The sequence below is a fragment of the Lissotriton helveticus genome, chromosome 3_1, assembly GCF_964261635.1.
Source record: "Lissotriton helveticus chromosome 3_1, aLisHel1.1, whole genome shotgun sequence".
NCBI classification, from domain to species: domain Eukaryota; kingdom Metazoa; phylum Chordata; class Amphibia; order Caudata; family Salamandridae; genus Lissotriton; species Lissotriton helveticus.
In genome coordinates this window covers 1539355046-1539371276 of record NC_136061.1, presented here as the reverse complement: position 1 = coordinate 1539371276, position 16231 = coordinate 1539355046, and the positions used below count along the sequence as shown (strand labels likewise).

At 46.5% G+C, this 16231-nt stretch overlaps 1 protein-coding gene across 2 annotated transcripts in view; it reads left to right on the top strand.

Annotated features, from left to right (window-relative positions):
• Window positions 1–16231, top strand: part of KMT2A (lysine methyltransferase 2A) — a 1541152-nt gene that overhangs the window by 1206971 nt on the left and 317950 nt on the right. For both annotated transcript variants that reach the window (XM_078682247.1, XM_078682245.1), the window contains exons 25-26: window positions 8745–8905; window positions 9439–9561. In XM_078682247.1, the coding sequence (XP_078538373.1) occupies window positions 8745–8905; window positions 9439–9561 (284 nt within the window). The remainder of the gene's footprint in view (window positions 1–8744; window positions 8906–9438; window positions 9562–16231) is intronic.

The following is a 16231-nucleotide window of genomic DNA, read 5'->3' as shown; positions in this document are numbered from 1 at the left end:
ATGGGTCTCTAAGGCCAATACTAGACCTAAGACCTCTCAACGCATACATAAATTCGGAACATTTCCACATGGTCACGCTCCAACAAGTACTTCCTTTACTGAAGAAAGGGGACTTTCTTTCTACACTGGATCTAAAAGACGCTTACTTTCATATCCCGATTCACAAAGCCCACAGGAAATATCTAAGGTTTGTGGTAGAAGGACAACATTATCAGTTCAAAGTCCTTCCGTTTGGTGTCACGACGGCGCCAAGGGTGTTCATAAAATGCCTAGCGGTGGTTGCAGCCCACCTAAGGAGACAACAAATACATGTCTTCCCATACTTGGACGACTGGCTAATAAATGCCAAGTCACAAAGAGAATGTCTTCAGAACACACAGAAGACAATTCACATGCTGCACCAACTAGGGTTCACTGTGAACTACACAAAGTCACACCTGCAACCAAGCAAGGTTCAACAATATTTAGGGGCTACTATAGACACAGAAAAAGCCAAAGTATACCCCAATCCAGTCAGGATCCAAACAATGCTTACAATCATTCAAAAATTTCAGCCACAACACTCATTAACAGCAAGAGTGTTCATGCAGCTATTACTGATGATGTCATCCTGCATACTGCTAATACCATATGCCAAACTACAAATGCGTCCGCTACAAGAATGTTTAGCGACACAGTGGAATCAGGCTCAAGGACAGATTACAGATCTGGTGTTGGTAGACGACCGCACACACCGCTCTCTGAAGTGGTGGAACACAACAAACATTGCCAAGGGGCGGTCGTTCCTAGAACCAATTCCACAGGTGACAATAACAGCGGACGCATCGCTTACGGGATGGGGAGCGCATATGGAGAAATATACAGTACAAGGAAGATGGAGTGTGCAGGAAAGAAGGCTGCACATCAATCATCTAGAACTACTAGCAGTGTTTCTAGCATTGAAAGCCTTTCAAATGCATGTTACCAACAAAGCAGTCCTGGTCAGAACAGACAACATGACAGCAATGTATTATATTCAAAAACAGGGGGGGACGCACTCTCTCCAACTATCCAGACTAGCGCAGGAAATTTGGAGATGGGCCATTCCTCAAAACATCTATCTGTTAGCAGAACACCTACCAGGAGTTCAAAACCAGATGGCAGACATCTTAAGCAGACAGTCCGAACAAATACACGAATGGGAACTGCACCAACAAATACTGCAACCATTCTTCCAAAGATGGGGACAACCAGAGATAGACCTCTTTGCCACTCATCAGAACGCAAAATGCCAAAGCTTCGCGTCCAGGTACCCACACCACCTGTCGCAGGGCAATGCGTTATGGATAAATTGGTCCAACAAATTTGCATACGCTTTTCCCCCTCTCCCACTAATCCCATTAGTGGTCAGAAAGCTGCAACAACACTCAATGACCATGATACTAGTAGCACCCACGTGGGCACGACAACCGTGGTTCACCACGCTCTTGCAACTCTCACAAGTACCACACCAAAAGCTAAGAATTCTACCCATGCACCTTACACAGAACCATGGAGAAATAATGCACCCAGATCCCACACAACTGAACCTAGCGATCTGGCTCCTGAAATCCTAGAATTTGGGTACTTAGATCTACCCCCAAATTGCATGGAGATAATTAAGCAAGCGCGACGTCCCACCACCAGCGCATGCTACGCAGCTAAGTGGAAGAGGGTTGCTATATACTGTACCACTAATAATATCAACCCTCTGGACGTATCAACAAAGGAGATTATTTGCTACTTACTACACTTACAGCAATGTAATCTCGCGTACACATCTATCAGAGTACATCTAGCAGCTATAGCAGCGTACCTACAAAACAGGCAGCACATATCCCTGTTTAGAGTGCCAGCGATAAAAGCCTTCATGGAAGGCCTTAAGAGAGTCATTCCACCAAGATTACCACCTTCCCCAGTCTGGAACCTCAACGTAGTACTCACCAGACTAATGGGACCACCTTTCGAACCTATGCATAGGTGTGAAATACAATTCCTTACATGGAAGGTGGCCTTTCTTATAGCCATTACCTCACTCAGGAGAGTAAGTGAATTACAGGCATTGACAATACAAGAACCATTCCTACAATTACATCAGAATAAAGTGGTTCTTAGAACAAACCCAAAGTTCTTGCCTAAAGTAATTTCAGCATTTCACATCAATCAACCGGTGGAACTACCAGTCTTTTTCCCAAAACCACAGACGGTAGCAGAAAGGGCCCTACATACACTAGATGTCAAAAGGGCCATTTTGTACTACATAGAAAGGACACAAAATTTCAGGAAAACTAAACAACTATTTGTAGCATTTTCCCCAACACATAAGGGCAATCCTATCTCTAAAGCAGGCATCGCTAGATGGATTGTAAGATGTATACAAATATGTTACATAAAAGCAAAGAGAACATTAACTGTTCCTCCTAGAGCTCATTCTACACGTAAGCTAGGAGCATCTATGGCATTCTTAGGAAACATTCCTCTAGATGACATATGCAGAGCAGCAACTTGGTCTACACCACATACCTTTACAAAGCACTACTGTGTTGATGTGCAGGCTACACAACAAGCCAGAGTGGGCCAAGCTGTATTAAAAACTCTATTTCAAACAGTTGCGACAGACACGGGTGACCACCGCTAGGGAGGTAACTGCTGTATAATCTATTCATAAATGTACCATCTGCAGCCCATATGCCTCGAACGGAATATGCTACTTACCAGTATGCATCTGTTCTTGGCATAGAGGGCTGCAGAGTGGTACATGCCCTCCCTGCCTCCCCGGAAACCAGTGTCTGTCCCAACATTGTCTTATTTAGATACATTTACATGGGCATATCTTTATGTATTATACTACACTACTCCATCTAACCCTACTATGGCAAAGCAATCTAAGGATGGAGCCAATGCCCATGCGCACTAGCACCTAGAGGAGGAGTCATCGATGACGACAAAGACTTCTCCAGAAGAAAAACAAGTGCAATCATCCGAGCCCAACACCAGATGGCGATCTATTCATAAATGTACCACTCTGCAGCCCTCTATGCCAAGAACAGATGCATACTGGTAAGTAGCATATTCCTTACTTATTACCTCATTTCTGAATTTCTATGCTTAATAAATCATAATTTCTTGTCAATGCAAAGCGAGGAGTCCGTGGTGCTCAAATGAAGGAGGAGAAGACCAATAACTCGAGTTAAGGGTAGCGCTTCCAGCACCAAGCGGGCACAGGAGCAATCTCTCAAGTCCCTCTCTTGAAGTGGGGGGGTGTCTTTATTTTCAACAGCAGAATATTTATACAGTCTTGGTCACGAGGCAAAATAGAGGAACAAACAGGTCGTGGCAGATAGAGGAACAAAGATCAGCAAGAGGAGCAGAGTGTGGAGAAATGGGGGCGTGTCTTAGGCTTCGAGAGGGGACTTGCGATGTGAAATAGTCTGCAAGTTGGAATGGGGAGGCTTCCTCATTTGGGGGTTTGTGCTCGTGCTTCATGTCAGAAACATGAACCATCTCTGCGGGGGAGCAGGAACTCATGTACTGGTTTCCCGGACTTGGCAGAAACCACAGAGACAGATGGTGAAAATGAGGAAGGCCAGGTGCAGGGGTGTCGTGCTCGGGCTCGGGGTCTTGGAACACCAAAGGGTGAATTAAAAACAAAATGGTGCCGGCTTTTAATGTGGGCAATTATTAATCGCGCAAAGGGGATCGCGCAAAGGGGCATAATTAGATCGCGCAGAGGGCAGCGAAGGGGCATAATTATAGATTTTATTTCCACATCATGTCTAAATTGCTACCCTCCACCAGGTCCTGCTCATTATTAGGACATTACATGCTATTATTTAATCCTATCTATGTCTCAATTTCTTTCTGCAGAGTTTGACTACAGGGTGTCTTTCCTAATTACTCGGCATTTTATGCATGTCTTTTGATGAAACTCGGTGAGTTGGGTTTTTCGATGCACAACATGAGTGTGCGCAACAATAGTACATTTTGACTTCGGTCAAGTATGATCTTCTGCATGAGTCTACAGATAAATTATCCCATTACTATATGGCACGTTCTACTTTGGACGTATTAATATTCAGTGTAAACCAATAGGGTTATGGAATATACCTAGGTGGAACATTAAAAACCGTGCGTGTTGAGGAATATGTGAGGGAATTACGAGTGTCTTAACGCATGCACCCATGAGCTACCCCAGCACGAATAATTCTATACCTATTTTCTTTTTGTGCTTTCCCCTACAGATAAACAAATGTGAGTTACATAGGGATACCCTCCCCTTGGAAATTACAGATTGTAAGGATACCCTACTCTGGTACAGAGGGTAAATATAAAACTTGGGATCTGATTGGTCCTGAAGAAAGCCGTAGTGACTCAACACTGTGGTCACTCATAACACGGCTGAAACATGTCGGCACTTTGGCAGTAAAGAGGCGTGAAGGAACTCTTAAATCTCTCCCATCACCACCATCCTTCACGTTTTTAGACCTAAAAAGTGGTTCCAGGAATAAATTGTTGTACAGAGACACCACCGAGCTTGTTTTAAACCTTCACTGCACTTTTCTTTCGGTGATCCCAGTGCATATTGATATAGAATTTCTTTTTTATGTTTGTATTGTCTTCCCCTCCCTTTTGCTCCACCTCATGCGTTGGTCTGCGCAGGGGTGTATTGCAAGCAAGCCCAATGATGAAGCGTTTCAATTTTGTGAGTGAGAGCAATATTTCTCCTCATAGCATGTGCCACCTTCTGATCACTTTTTAATACTCCTCTGTTTGTGTTACAGTGAACAAATGTACCATCTCTTGATGGGTCGTACTATGCATTAAGATCTGATATTCTTTGGCTAAAAAGAAACCTCTAGTAGGACTGCGCGCTCACTCTACCAGGGCGACAGCAGCTACTATTGCTTTGGGACGTGGAGTTCCGCTGGTTTGCATCTGCCAAGCAGCCATATATTCATCCCTGCACATGTTTACTAAGCATTACTGCCTGGACAGCACAGCCTGGAGAGACTGCTTTTTCAGCCGTTCTGTTCTCCAGGAATTCCTGGTGTGAACTTAGTATGCAGACCCACCTCCGGGGTTGGTATTGCTGGGGAATCTATTCTAAGGTAAGGAACCTATAACTAATGTTCTCTTTCAGATTAACAAGTTACTTACCTTCGGTAACAATGTATCTGTAAGAGACTCACATTAGTTATAGATTCCTTATTACCCCACCCAACCTCCCCATTCTGTGAACTGACTTCTATGGATAGGGACTCCCTTATAGAGCCTTAGTTTTGTGCACCAGTGGTCAGTGTCTTGCCTGGCTCTGCGCTTCTGGGGTGGAAAGTAGTGTCAGAACTGAAGGCGCGCAGGGGCGGCATCTAAGTAGACACTGCGATGTCATCCTGGCGACCATGCCGCAGACGACGAACGCGGAGTCGACCAACGCGCAGGGGTACTGCTACGAAAACATTTCTCCGGATCCAGTCTGACGCCTTGGGATATTTCTACGGGAAAGAATCTATAACTAATGTTTGTCTCTTACAGATACATCGTTACTGAAGGGAAGTCACTTGTTCTTATAGTCTGTGGGCTGATTTCCTGCATGGCAACCTGTGCCTGAGGTGCGTCATACGGAAACTGCCCTACCTGCTATGTTCTGCAGTACATACTGTCTGAGTCGCCTATAAGGTTTTCTTATTTAAAAAGAACAACATTGGTAAATCAATCATAAGATAGGCTGCAGGGCTTAGTTATGCATTTAACTTTAAAACTATTTTACCATTTGTTGTCTTTGTTATATGTGTAATAAAACAAATGTCCAGGGTTCCGCTTATGGGCGGTACAGTTCTCATATGCATAACTTCAGTGAAGATTCCAGCAATTCGGAACTAGGATTACAAGTAAGTAACATTTTTTTAGGTCTCGGCCTATTCCCATTCCGCAGGAATGGAATAGGACGAGTCTATAGCAGTGAAACCAAGACTTAAACTAAGGTCTACCAAAAAGAGGTTTTCCACGAGTGCATGTGCACATGCACGAGCCCGAGCCTTCTGCCTGCCTCCTAGGCAATCTGCTTCTCCGCCCCCCTGGTGTTTCTGGCTTGCTCTTCAAAGGCTCCCCATACCATTTGCTCCTGCCTCCCCGCCCACTGCTTCACACTTCACGGCCGCCAGGCCGTGAGCTCGCATTTCTGCCCAGCAGCTTCAAAGGGATCTTCTTTCCCGCCCACTGCTTTACACTTCACGGCCTGGCGGCCGTGACTCGCATTTCTCCTCCCCCCTCTGCAAGAGCTTGTGTTACAGGTTCCTAGAGGCCTTTCAGATTCCCTATCATTCAGCAGCTTGACTTCAAAGGGATTTCATTTCACGGCCGCGTTTTTTCTGCCCCTGTTAGGCTCGTTTTTTTTTTTGTGCCTTTGCCATCTTCTTTCATCACATATTCACCATCCTGACAAAATGCATCCACAGGCACAGACATTAATGGGTCACCCTCTTTCCGAACCTTTTATCTCCCTCTTAAAACTGTCCATTTGCTTTCAGCTTAAAGGGATCTCTCTCTCTTATACTCATGACTAACCCCCCTCCGCCCCCCCCCTCATCGGAAAGTCAACGGATTGTCAACTATGCTGATTGGTGGAGGGAGAGCTCATATTATACTGGCGTGTTTCTATTGCACGCTTTTCACTGTATTTCTTTCAACAAGTGTCCTGCCCATCCGCAAGCAGCAGACATCCACAAGCGTCAGACATCACCAAGCGTCAGACATCCGCAAGCGTCAGACATCCGCAAGCGTCAGACCAAGCGTCAGACATCCGCAAGCGTCAGACATCCGCAAGCGTCAGACATCCGCAAGCGTCAGACATCCGCAAGCGTCAGACATCCACAAGCGTCAGACATCCACAAGCGTCAGACATCACCAAGCGTCAGACATCCGCAAGCGTCAGACATCCGCAAACATCAGGCATCCACAAGCATCAGGCATCCACAAGCATCAGACATCCACAAGCATCAGACATCCACAAGCGTCAGGCATCCACAAGCGTCAGGCATCCACAAGCGTCAGGCATGCACAAGCGTCAGGTATCCAAAAGCGTCAGGTATCCAAAAGCATCAGACATCCACAAGCATCAGACATCCACAAGCATCAGACATCCACAAGCATCAGACATCCACAAGCATCAGACATCCACAAGCGTCAGGCATCCAAAAGCATCAAGCATCCACATGCATCAAACATCCACAAGCAACAGACATCCACAAACATCAGGCATCAGACATCCACAAACGTCAGGCATCCACAAGCATCAGACATCCAAAGGCATCAGGCATGCACAAGGGTCAGGCATCCAAAGGCATCAGGCATGCACAAGGGTCAGGCATGCACAAACGTCAGACATCCACAAGCGTCAGACATCCACAAGCGTCGCACATCCACAAGCGTCACACATCCACAAGCAACAGACATCCACAAGCAACAGGCATCCACAAGCAACAGGCATCCACAAGCAACAGACATCCACAAGCGTCCGACATCCACAAGCGTCCGGCATCCACAAGCGTCCGGCATCCACAAGCGTCCGGCATCCACAAGCGTCCGGCATCCACAAGCGTCCGGCATCCACAAGCCTCAGGCATCCACAAGCCTCAGGCATCCACAAGCGTCAGACATCCACAAGCGTCAGACATCCACAAGCGTCAGACATCCACAAGCGTCAGACATCCACAAGCGTCAGACATCACCAAGCGTCAGACATCACCAAGCGTCAGACATCACCAAGCGTCAGACATCACCAAGCGTCAGACATCACCAAGCGTCAGACATCCGCAGGCGTCAGACATCACCAAGCGTCAGACATCCGCAGGCGTCAGACATCCGCAGGCGTCAGACATCCGCAGGCGTCAGACATCCGCAGGCGTCAGACATCCGCAAGCGTCAGACATCCGCAAGCATCAGGCGTCAGACATCCACAAGCGTCAGGCATCCACAAGCGTCAGACATCCACAAACATCAGGCATCAGACTTTTATTTAAGTATTAATTATTTTAAAAAATTAAAAACCATTGTTATTTGTAATATCAATACATGTAAGTCACGTAAATACAACACATATTGCATTACAAATGCTATAGGTGTCACATTTGCCAAAGTTATAACTATTGGCATGGTAAATGACAAAGCTATTAATTTCGCTATTTTCAAAAACAAAACCTAAATAAAAAAATTGTCATTTACAATACCAATAGCTCAAACTTTCCTAATACGAGACCTATTGCATTGCAAATGCTTGTTTCAAATTAGTCTTACATGTCAATCAGTGACATCATCCGCTGTTGTGAAACTGAACACTGCTTAGATGGGACAAGAGTCGCAAATAGGAATATTTGTCATATTTAGCTGAGGCATTTTTATGTTTCGTGGAGCTTTCCAGCTTCTTACAGTATACTGAACTTTAAAGATTAATATGCTCTAATCAAGCAATCTGCTTTCTAGTCATGCGCATATTCTCAAATCATTTGTGATGCATGTTTCTGCTGACAGTTTCATAAAAGTGGAGAAAGCTTCATATGATTGTAGATGGAATACTAGATGTTCTGACTCAGGGTGTAACCCATGCCTCTGAAAATAGTAAATGTATCCCTGTGCAAAGAATAGAAAGTGAATTGCATTTTTCATGTGGTTACTAACAAGGACTTCTACTTAAGGTCTCAATTGCATGCATTCTTGCTCCCTCTTTCCAGGTGTTCTCGTGTTTACTGGAGTACGATCGATGCACGAAAACGCTGTGTGTACACCTGCAAGATCATGGAATGTCAACCTCCAGCATCAGAACCAGATATTAACAGCACTGTTGAGCACAATGACAATCGGACAACTCCTCTAATGCTTGCACTTACAGCAGGTAGAGTTCCCCCACATCCCTCCAGTAATGATCTAGAGTAATCTGTCTGCATCTGCTTCAAAGTTTCAGAACTTTAGAACTTGCAGTCAATCAGTGGGAGTCCCTGAACCCAAACTCTCCAGTTTCAGAGTTTGAGAACTTATGATGCTGAAGCTGCACTCACAAGCTGTTCAATTATAGACTTAAGCTGCTCTCTGGGTCCAGGTGTTCTCCAGTTTCAGACTTGTAGAAATTATATTAAATCAGTGGTAGCATTTTACATAAAACCAAAAGTTGTACAGTACTGTGTTTGCCAACACGGTTATTTAGATTAACATTGTCCAGAAAACTTTTTGTGTGGTAGATATTGCTTGAAAAGCATGGGCCTCAACTAAAGTCTAGTTCCTCGAGTGCCACTTACTAGTCACACTGCTGGGACCTGCCACCTGTGTGAGCTTTTTAAATGTTCTGCATAGCCGTTGTCTTTTAAAAATGAAATCTCCGACTGCTTAACTTAAACAATTTTATTTATTTGGTCCATATTCTCATTACAGAAGGCATTCCAAACTCTCGAACTTCCAGCCCGTCTGCATTGAGAACACAGAGCAGCAGAATCCGATCTCTGAACTACTGTTCAAAGCAAAGGTTCCCCGGTTCTCGGCCATTGCCGTCTGCAGGTATTACATTTTAATGGTAATCATCCACTAACGTGTTACTTCATCTTTATTTATACAGAGTTTTCAAGCGGAATAGTTGCTTCTTATATATGTTCTACTTTTATTGTCTTTGCCCAAACCATTGTGACATGCAATTGCTTAATGGTTCACCAGTGTGAACGGACGCCTTGCAAAAGCCAGATATCTATTCCATGGCATGGTAGTTTGAAAGAAGCACTCTTCCTCATTAAGATTTGGGTGCAAAGACCCTGTTTCACATGCATTTCTTGACATATGTTGTAAGTAGCCACTGAGAACAAACTGAAGCATTGCTTCAGCTTGGTAGTAAACAATTGATGCAGAAGACAAGCTGATACTTGTAGAGACGCACTGTGCCACGCTACCTAGCCAATAGCTCCATCCGTTCTAATGGATACTTCTCACTTTTTGAATATCCCCAGGTGCCAGAACTATTCCAGAAATGTTTCTAATAGGTGACTCCAATCGCACCTCCACCAGTCTGTATATGGCACCATCAGTTTTTACCAGCCTTAATGACGGGACCAGAACGTTACTTCAGCATTGACCGATTTCTTCCGGTTTTAACATCTCTTATTCAGCATAATCTTTTAAACGTTTCCTAAGGTATCATGATTCAAACTCTATTAAAGTTATTGCAAGCAGATGTCCCTGCCTGACATTTCACCATTTCCCTGTGAACTGATTATGTTATGTTATGTTATGTGCCCACTCTTTTATAGCGCACGGCTACCCAAACGGGTGTCCCGGCGCTTTAGCAAAGAGATCAGAGACCAGTCAATCCAGCCCGCAGCTCAGAAAGTCGTGATGATCATGCAGAAAAGAGCCACGTCTTTAGTTCTTTTCTAAACATCAGGAGACTGTTGGCTTTCCGCAAAGAGATCGGAAGCCCATTCCAATGGAGGGCCGCTAGATAGCGGAAGGACCGACCACCCATCCGAGCGCGTTTAAAGGAAGGGACCACAATCGTGGCAGATGAAGCTGAACGCAACACCCTCTTTGGGACATAAAAGGCCAGTCTCTTCCTAATGTACAAAGGGCCTACAGAATGCAGGGCTTTAAATGCCAGAGTCAAAGTTTTAAAAATGACTCTTTTGGAAATCGGTAGCCAATGTAACTCTTTAAGTAAACCAGAGGCTCTAGCTCTGCGTGGAAGGCCAAAAATTGCCCTTGCAGCAGAATTTTGGACTATCTGCAATCTTGCCACCAAATACTTCGGCAGGCCCGCATAGAGTGCATTAGCATAGTCGAAACGTGATCCAACTAATGCCTGCACCACAATTTTCTTATATTGCAGTGACAGCAATTATGATCTTTTAACGTGCGACGTCTGTGCGTCCATGCACCGAAGGACAACAAGGAGTAAAATTCTATAATGTTCTTACTAGGTGTGGTTTAAAAAGACCCTTTAACTTCCTTCAGGAAAGACGCCTGTCATGGAGAGACCCTCCTCCATAGGATCCTCCTACAAGAAATATGCTGAAAAAGAGTGTTTGAGGCATGTGTGGCCGTGGATAGACATGCATTGCATACTCCCGCCATCTAGTGTTGGGTCCGGATGTTTGCAAGTTGTTTTTCTTCGAAGAAGCCTCCTCCTGGTAATAGTGCGCATCGGCACCGACTCCATTGTTAGATTGTTTTCTTTCCGCCATGGGGTTCGGTCATGTATTATGTCGCTCCGGTTCAATACCGTTTTTGGGATCCTTTTGGTGAGTAATCTACTATAACCTCGTCTATATTGTTTCAGACACATTTTCCCTTCCTCGCGTATCAAAATTTGGAAGACTTTCATTGTTCGAGTCGGCAAGTTTCGCTCTCGGCCTTTGGGCTTCCCCCATCCGAGTTCATCTATTTGACTCCATTGATGATACTCTGCTGATGGAACGGACTTTATTTTTTTGCCCCAGTGCTATTTCAAGTACCTGTGGGCTGACCTTAACGAGGTATGTAATCTGTACTTGTCCCCCGAGCCCAGAGAAGATGATTGTGATGCTTGTTGGTCGTTTCAAACAAAAAAGACTTCGCGGGACCATTGGACACGACGCAAAGAAATCGAGACGGGAGTTCCAACACATGCCTGATAACTTCAGGCAGGAAGATTCGAACAAGAACAGGAAGATTTTGAGGCTTCTGTGGCCTAAGAAGAGGCAGCCTTTTCGGTCAAAGACTCGGACTCCGGCTTAGAGATCGATCTGGAGTGGCACGATCTTCTCCCTGGTCAAGGTGCCGTGAGTACCCAAACCTCTCACTTGCCCACACTAAAATCTTCAGTCCCCACAAAACAAAAGGCATCTGGGCCGCTACTGCCATCTGTCCATGGTCGCCACCGAGACTCCGCTTCAGCTGCCTCAGGCTTGGCACCAAAAGCATATGGAAAGCCTTCCGGTTCCACACCGAGCCGAGATCCCACCTCTTGGGCTCCGACCGTTCCGGTTCTGAAAACTAAAACTGGTACGGCTCAGAAACCTTCGGTACCGAAAACCAGATCTGCTCCTGCTACGCTCCCAGAACCCATTTTGGAGACATTACAAGACAGACTCTATCCTAAACAAAAACAGATCCATAGACATCCAGAGACTGGCTGCATCATTACAAAGACTGACAAAGTGACTTCCACTAAGCAGCAAACTTATTTTTAAGAAGCTATTGATTTGCCAATGCCTTTGAAGAAAAAGAAAACGATAAGGCTACCAATCCTTTGCACCCTTATTCCTCCTTCTCCATCTCACATACCACCATTGCCTTCTCTACCTCATTCACCACAGAATCCCTTAAACATTACATCTCAAGGATCTCTACATACAGACCCAGATGTAGAGGGGGGAATGACACTTGTGGTGCGCCACCACCACCAGATCCTTGGCAGGATTATGATATTGACCCAGACCTCTATCCTGCCAAATCCTCACCTCCTGATGATACTACATCATATCAAGAGCTCATTGCTGGGGCAGTAGCATACTGTGGGGTTACTTTACATAAATAATCCGTGGAAAATATTTTATCTAAGACATTGTGCACCACACATAGGACAACTCAATCCCTTCATATGTTAAAAAGTAGATGTGCCATGCAGATTATATTTTTAAGGTTCCTGCACAGGCTCGGATCATCGCCCCTAGCTAGGGTAAGTAAAATGTATAAAGTTGCACCAACTGACCCTATTTTTATTCGAGTCCAGCTTCCACCAGAATTCCTAGTTCTTTCAAATGCATGTAAACATGCTAATTCACAGACTACTGCCTACACACCACCTCCTGATTAGGAATTTAAGCTGCTGATGCTTCAGGCAAAAGAGTTGCTGCACAATCTGCCAATCATTGGCAAATTGCTAATACACAAGGACTTTTTGCCAGGTATGACAGAGCTCACTGGGATGAAATGGAAGAACTCCTCCAATAAATCTCAGCGGAACATAAAAAGATAGGCCAAGAACTGGTTCAGGAAAGAAAATTAATTTTCGAGGCATGTGAGCTGTAAATTGCATGCTTTGCATACTCCTGCCATCTAGTGTTGGGTCCAGATGTTTGCAAGTTGTTTTTCTTCGAAGACGTCTTTACAGTCACGAGGTAGGTGACTCCTCCTTTCAGTGATAGTGCTCATGAGCATCAACTCCATTGTTATATTGGGGTTTTTTCCGCCATCGGGTTCGGACATGTATTGCTGCGCTCCGGTTCGAAGCCGTTCTTTGGATTTTCCTTGGTGCGCAATCCAGTCTTCCTGCGTTGGCATATATCCCACTTCTCTGCGTATCGTATCTGTCGAGGAAAACCTCTATTTCGATCGAAGATCTTTAGGAAGGCCATCTGGCCTAACCGCGTCGGTCCACTTCGCAGTCGATGGAACGGACTCCATTCATATTCTGCCCTCTGTGCCATGCCAAGTATCCGCGCACCGACTCGCACGAAGTGTGCAACTTGTGCTGGTCTCCGGAGCACAGCGAACAGGACTGCGACGCATGCAGATTGTTCCGATCGAAGAAAATGATCTGTGAAAGTCGGTCTCGACGTCGCAAGATGCCAAAGTCAAAACATTAAATACACGCCGGACATCTTAGGAGAAGGATCGGAGCACAAATTCGACGTACAAGGGGCGAGAAAGAACAAGAGGAACTTGTCTGCATCCCAGAATCGGACTCCGAGTTGGAAGAAGACTTGCCACAAGGTCAATGTACCGTGGGTACCGAACGCCCCTTAACCCAAACTCAGGCGAAACAAAAGGCTTTTTGGTCCCACCCCCGCCTTCGGGCCACGGTCGGCATCGACTAGATGTTTCCGTCTCCATGCCCACCAGCTCGGCACCGAAACACGGCTCTAAGCCTTCCGGCTCTGGTTTGAGTCAGCCGAAATCTGGCACCAAGCCGAAACCTTCAGGCTCGAAGCCGAAAACTGCTTCGGAGCTGAAATTGTTGAGACCTAAACCTTCAGCGCCGAAAAGTAATTCTACCACCACCAAAATCCTCGGCGCCGAAACTTAAAACGGTTCCTCTGGAGCTGCATAATCTGATTTCCATTGCCCCAACACCCACATCGGACCCAGAACAAAAGGAACTTTATATAAATCCAGATACAGGACGTGTTCTTATTAAATCACCTCAGAAACGCAAACCTGAGTCAGAGGATGCACCTTTCTTTATTCCTGTCAAGAGGAAGAATGTGGGTGCTAACCCTTCCCCTCCTCCTCTTTTACCACGTTCCCTTACACCAACCTCTCCACCTTTGCGTTATTTACTGATTATACAAACTAACTCTCCACCACCTGAAGATGATGATGATCATGGAGATGGGGGGGACAATAGTTTACCAATAGACCCCTGGAAGGGTTATCACACAGATTCACCTGCAGATAACGACCCAGATATTTACCCTGCAAAGCCTTCCCCTCCTGACAACCATGTAGGATATCTAGAATTACTTGCTAGAGATACAGAATATCATGGGGTACAGTTACACAAGGAATCTTTAGTGGAAGACTTCCTATTTGAAACACTCAGTACCACACAAAGGGCTAGTCACACTCTACCTATGCTTAAAGGCATGATGAGACATGCTGACGGACCTCTTTAAGGATCCAGTGCGGGCTTGCATTCTCACCCCCAGGATTGATTAAAAAAAAAAAAGATAAATCTGCTCCCTTAGATCCAGCCTTTATTAAAGGACAGTTACCACTAGACTTTTTGGTGGTCTCTAATGCCCATAAACGATCCAATTCACAGACCACAGGTGATGCTCTGGACAAGGAGTAAAAACTATTAGATGCCTCTGGTAAACGAGTAGCCGCCCAAGCAGCAAGTCGTTCGCGCTCTGCCAACACCCATTCCCTGCTAGCCAGATATGAAAGAGCAGACTAGGACGAAATGGAGCGGCTGCTTCAACACCACCCAGATGAGCACAAAGCAAAAGCCCAGGATTTGAAAGAGACACGTTAGTGATAGATTCCTTACCTTAGAATATCCCCAGGCGTCAAACTGGATCCGGAAAGCTTTGCTAGTAATACCTTTGCGCGTCAGTAGGTGGCGTCGGCGGCTCCGCGTCCGTCTCTGGCGTCGTAAGCGCCGAGATTACATCACAGAGACTACTTAGGCGCCACCCTTGCCAGTAAGTGCAGATCCGGTTAGAGCACGTACCTTAGTCACTTTTTGACTACCTTTTTTAGGACTTTTGTCTGTTGTGGTTCTTCTCCGGTGCACGTAGGGATGACTGGGTTTTAGTCCTGCGGGGACTGCCGTTGCAATATGTCGGTGGCTGACCCCCATGAGGTCTGTCTCTACTGTCTGGAGCGCGACCACGACTTCAGGTTGAGGGAGCGACGCCGAAAGTTGCTTGAGGTTCGGCACTCATCTCAGCGCCATTCCCGGTCCAGGCGCCATTCTAGAGAACGCTTGCGGGGCCTCCATCATCACTCCTCGGGCTCCAAGTCTTCACCCTCGGATTCGGGTAAGAGACAACATAAAAAGAAGTCGAAGAAGCGTTGTCGCTCTCCGACGTCCTCCCGTCGGTCCCCGGATGCAGACGAGGGGGACAGGGGTTCCACCCCTGCAGCTCCTTGGAGGCTGGGAGTCCCATGGTCTACCAGCCTTACCCGGGTCCGTTTGCGACTCCCGCACAGGTGCAAGAGTTTCTTGCTGCGATGGACAGCCTGTTTAGGCCTTGAGCTCCCGCTGGTGGGCCTTTGAGCCCCGCGGTCCCATGTCAGGATCCTGTTAGGATCCTGCTGGACCGTCGACTCCACCTGCGGCCCCGGTGCCGCAGGATCCTGCGCCATTGGCTCCGACCACGGCGCCACGAGGTCCCACGCTTCCGGCCCCAGCGCCACCCTCGGCTCCGCCTGCGGCGCCGCAGTTGATGCCGTTGGTTCTGTCTCTGCCCTGGTTCCCAGACGGTTTTGTCCCCATCTGGGATCCGAATCTGGACATGGTGCCGGTTCGGCCCCGGCTTGCGCCGTTCCCGATTCCATTTGTTCCTGCCCCGGTCCCTGCCCCGCCACACGGCGGAGGTAGAGGACGACTGGGAGAGGTCCGAGTACCCTCTTTCTCGTCAGTGTGACTGAGCAGGATTGGGCGGACGACTTCTCCTCTGATCCGGGGTTTGCCTCTCTCTCTCCCACTATGGAGGAAGGTGCCTCGTACGCGGTGGTGCTCTTTCGGGCAGCT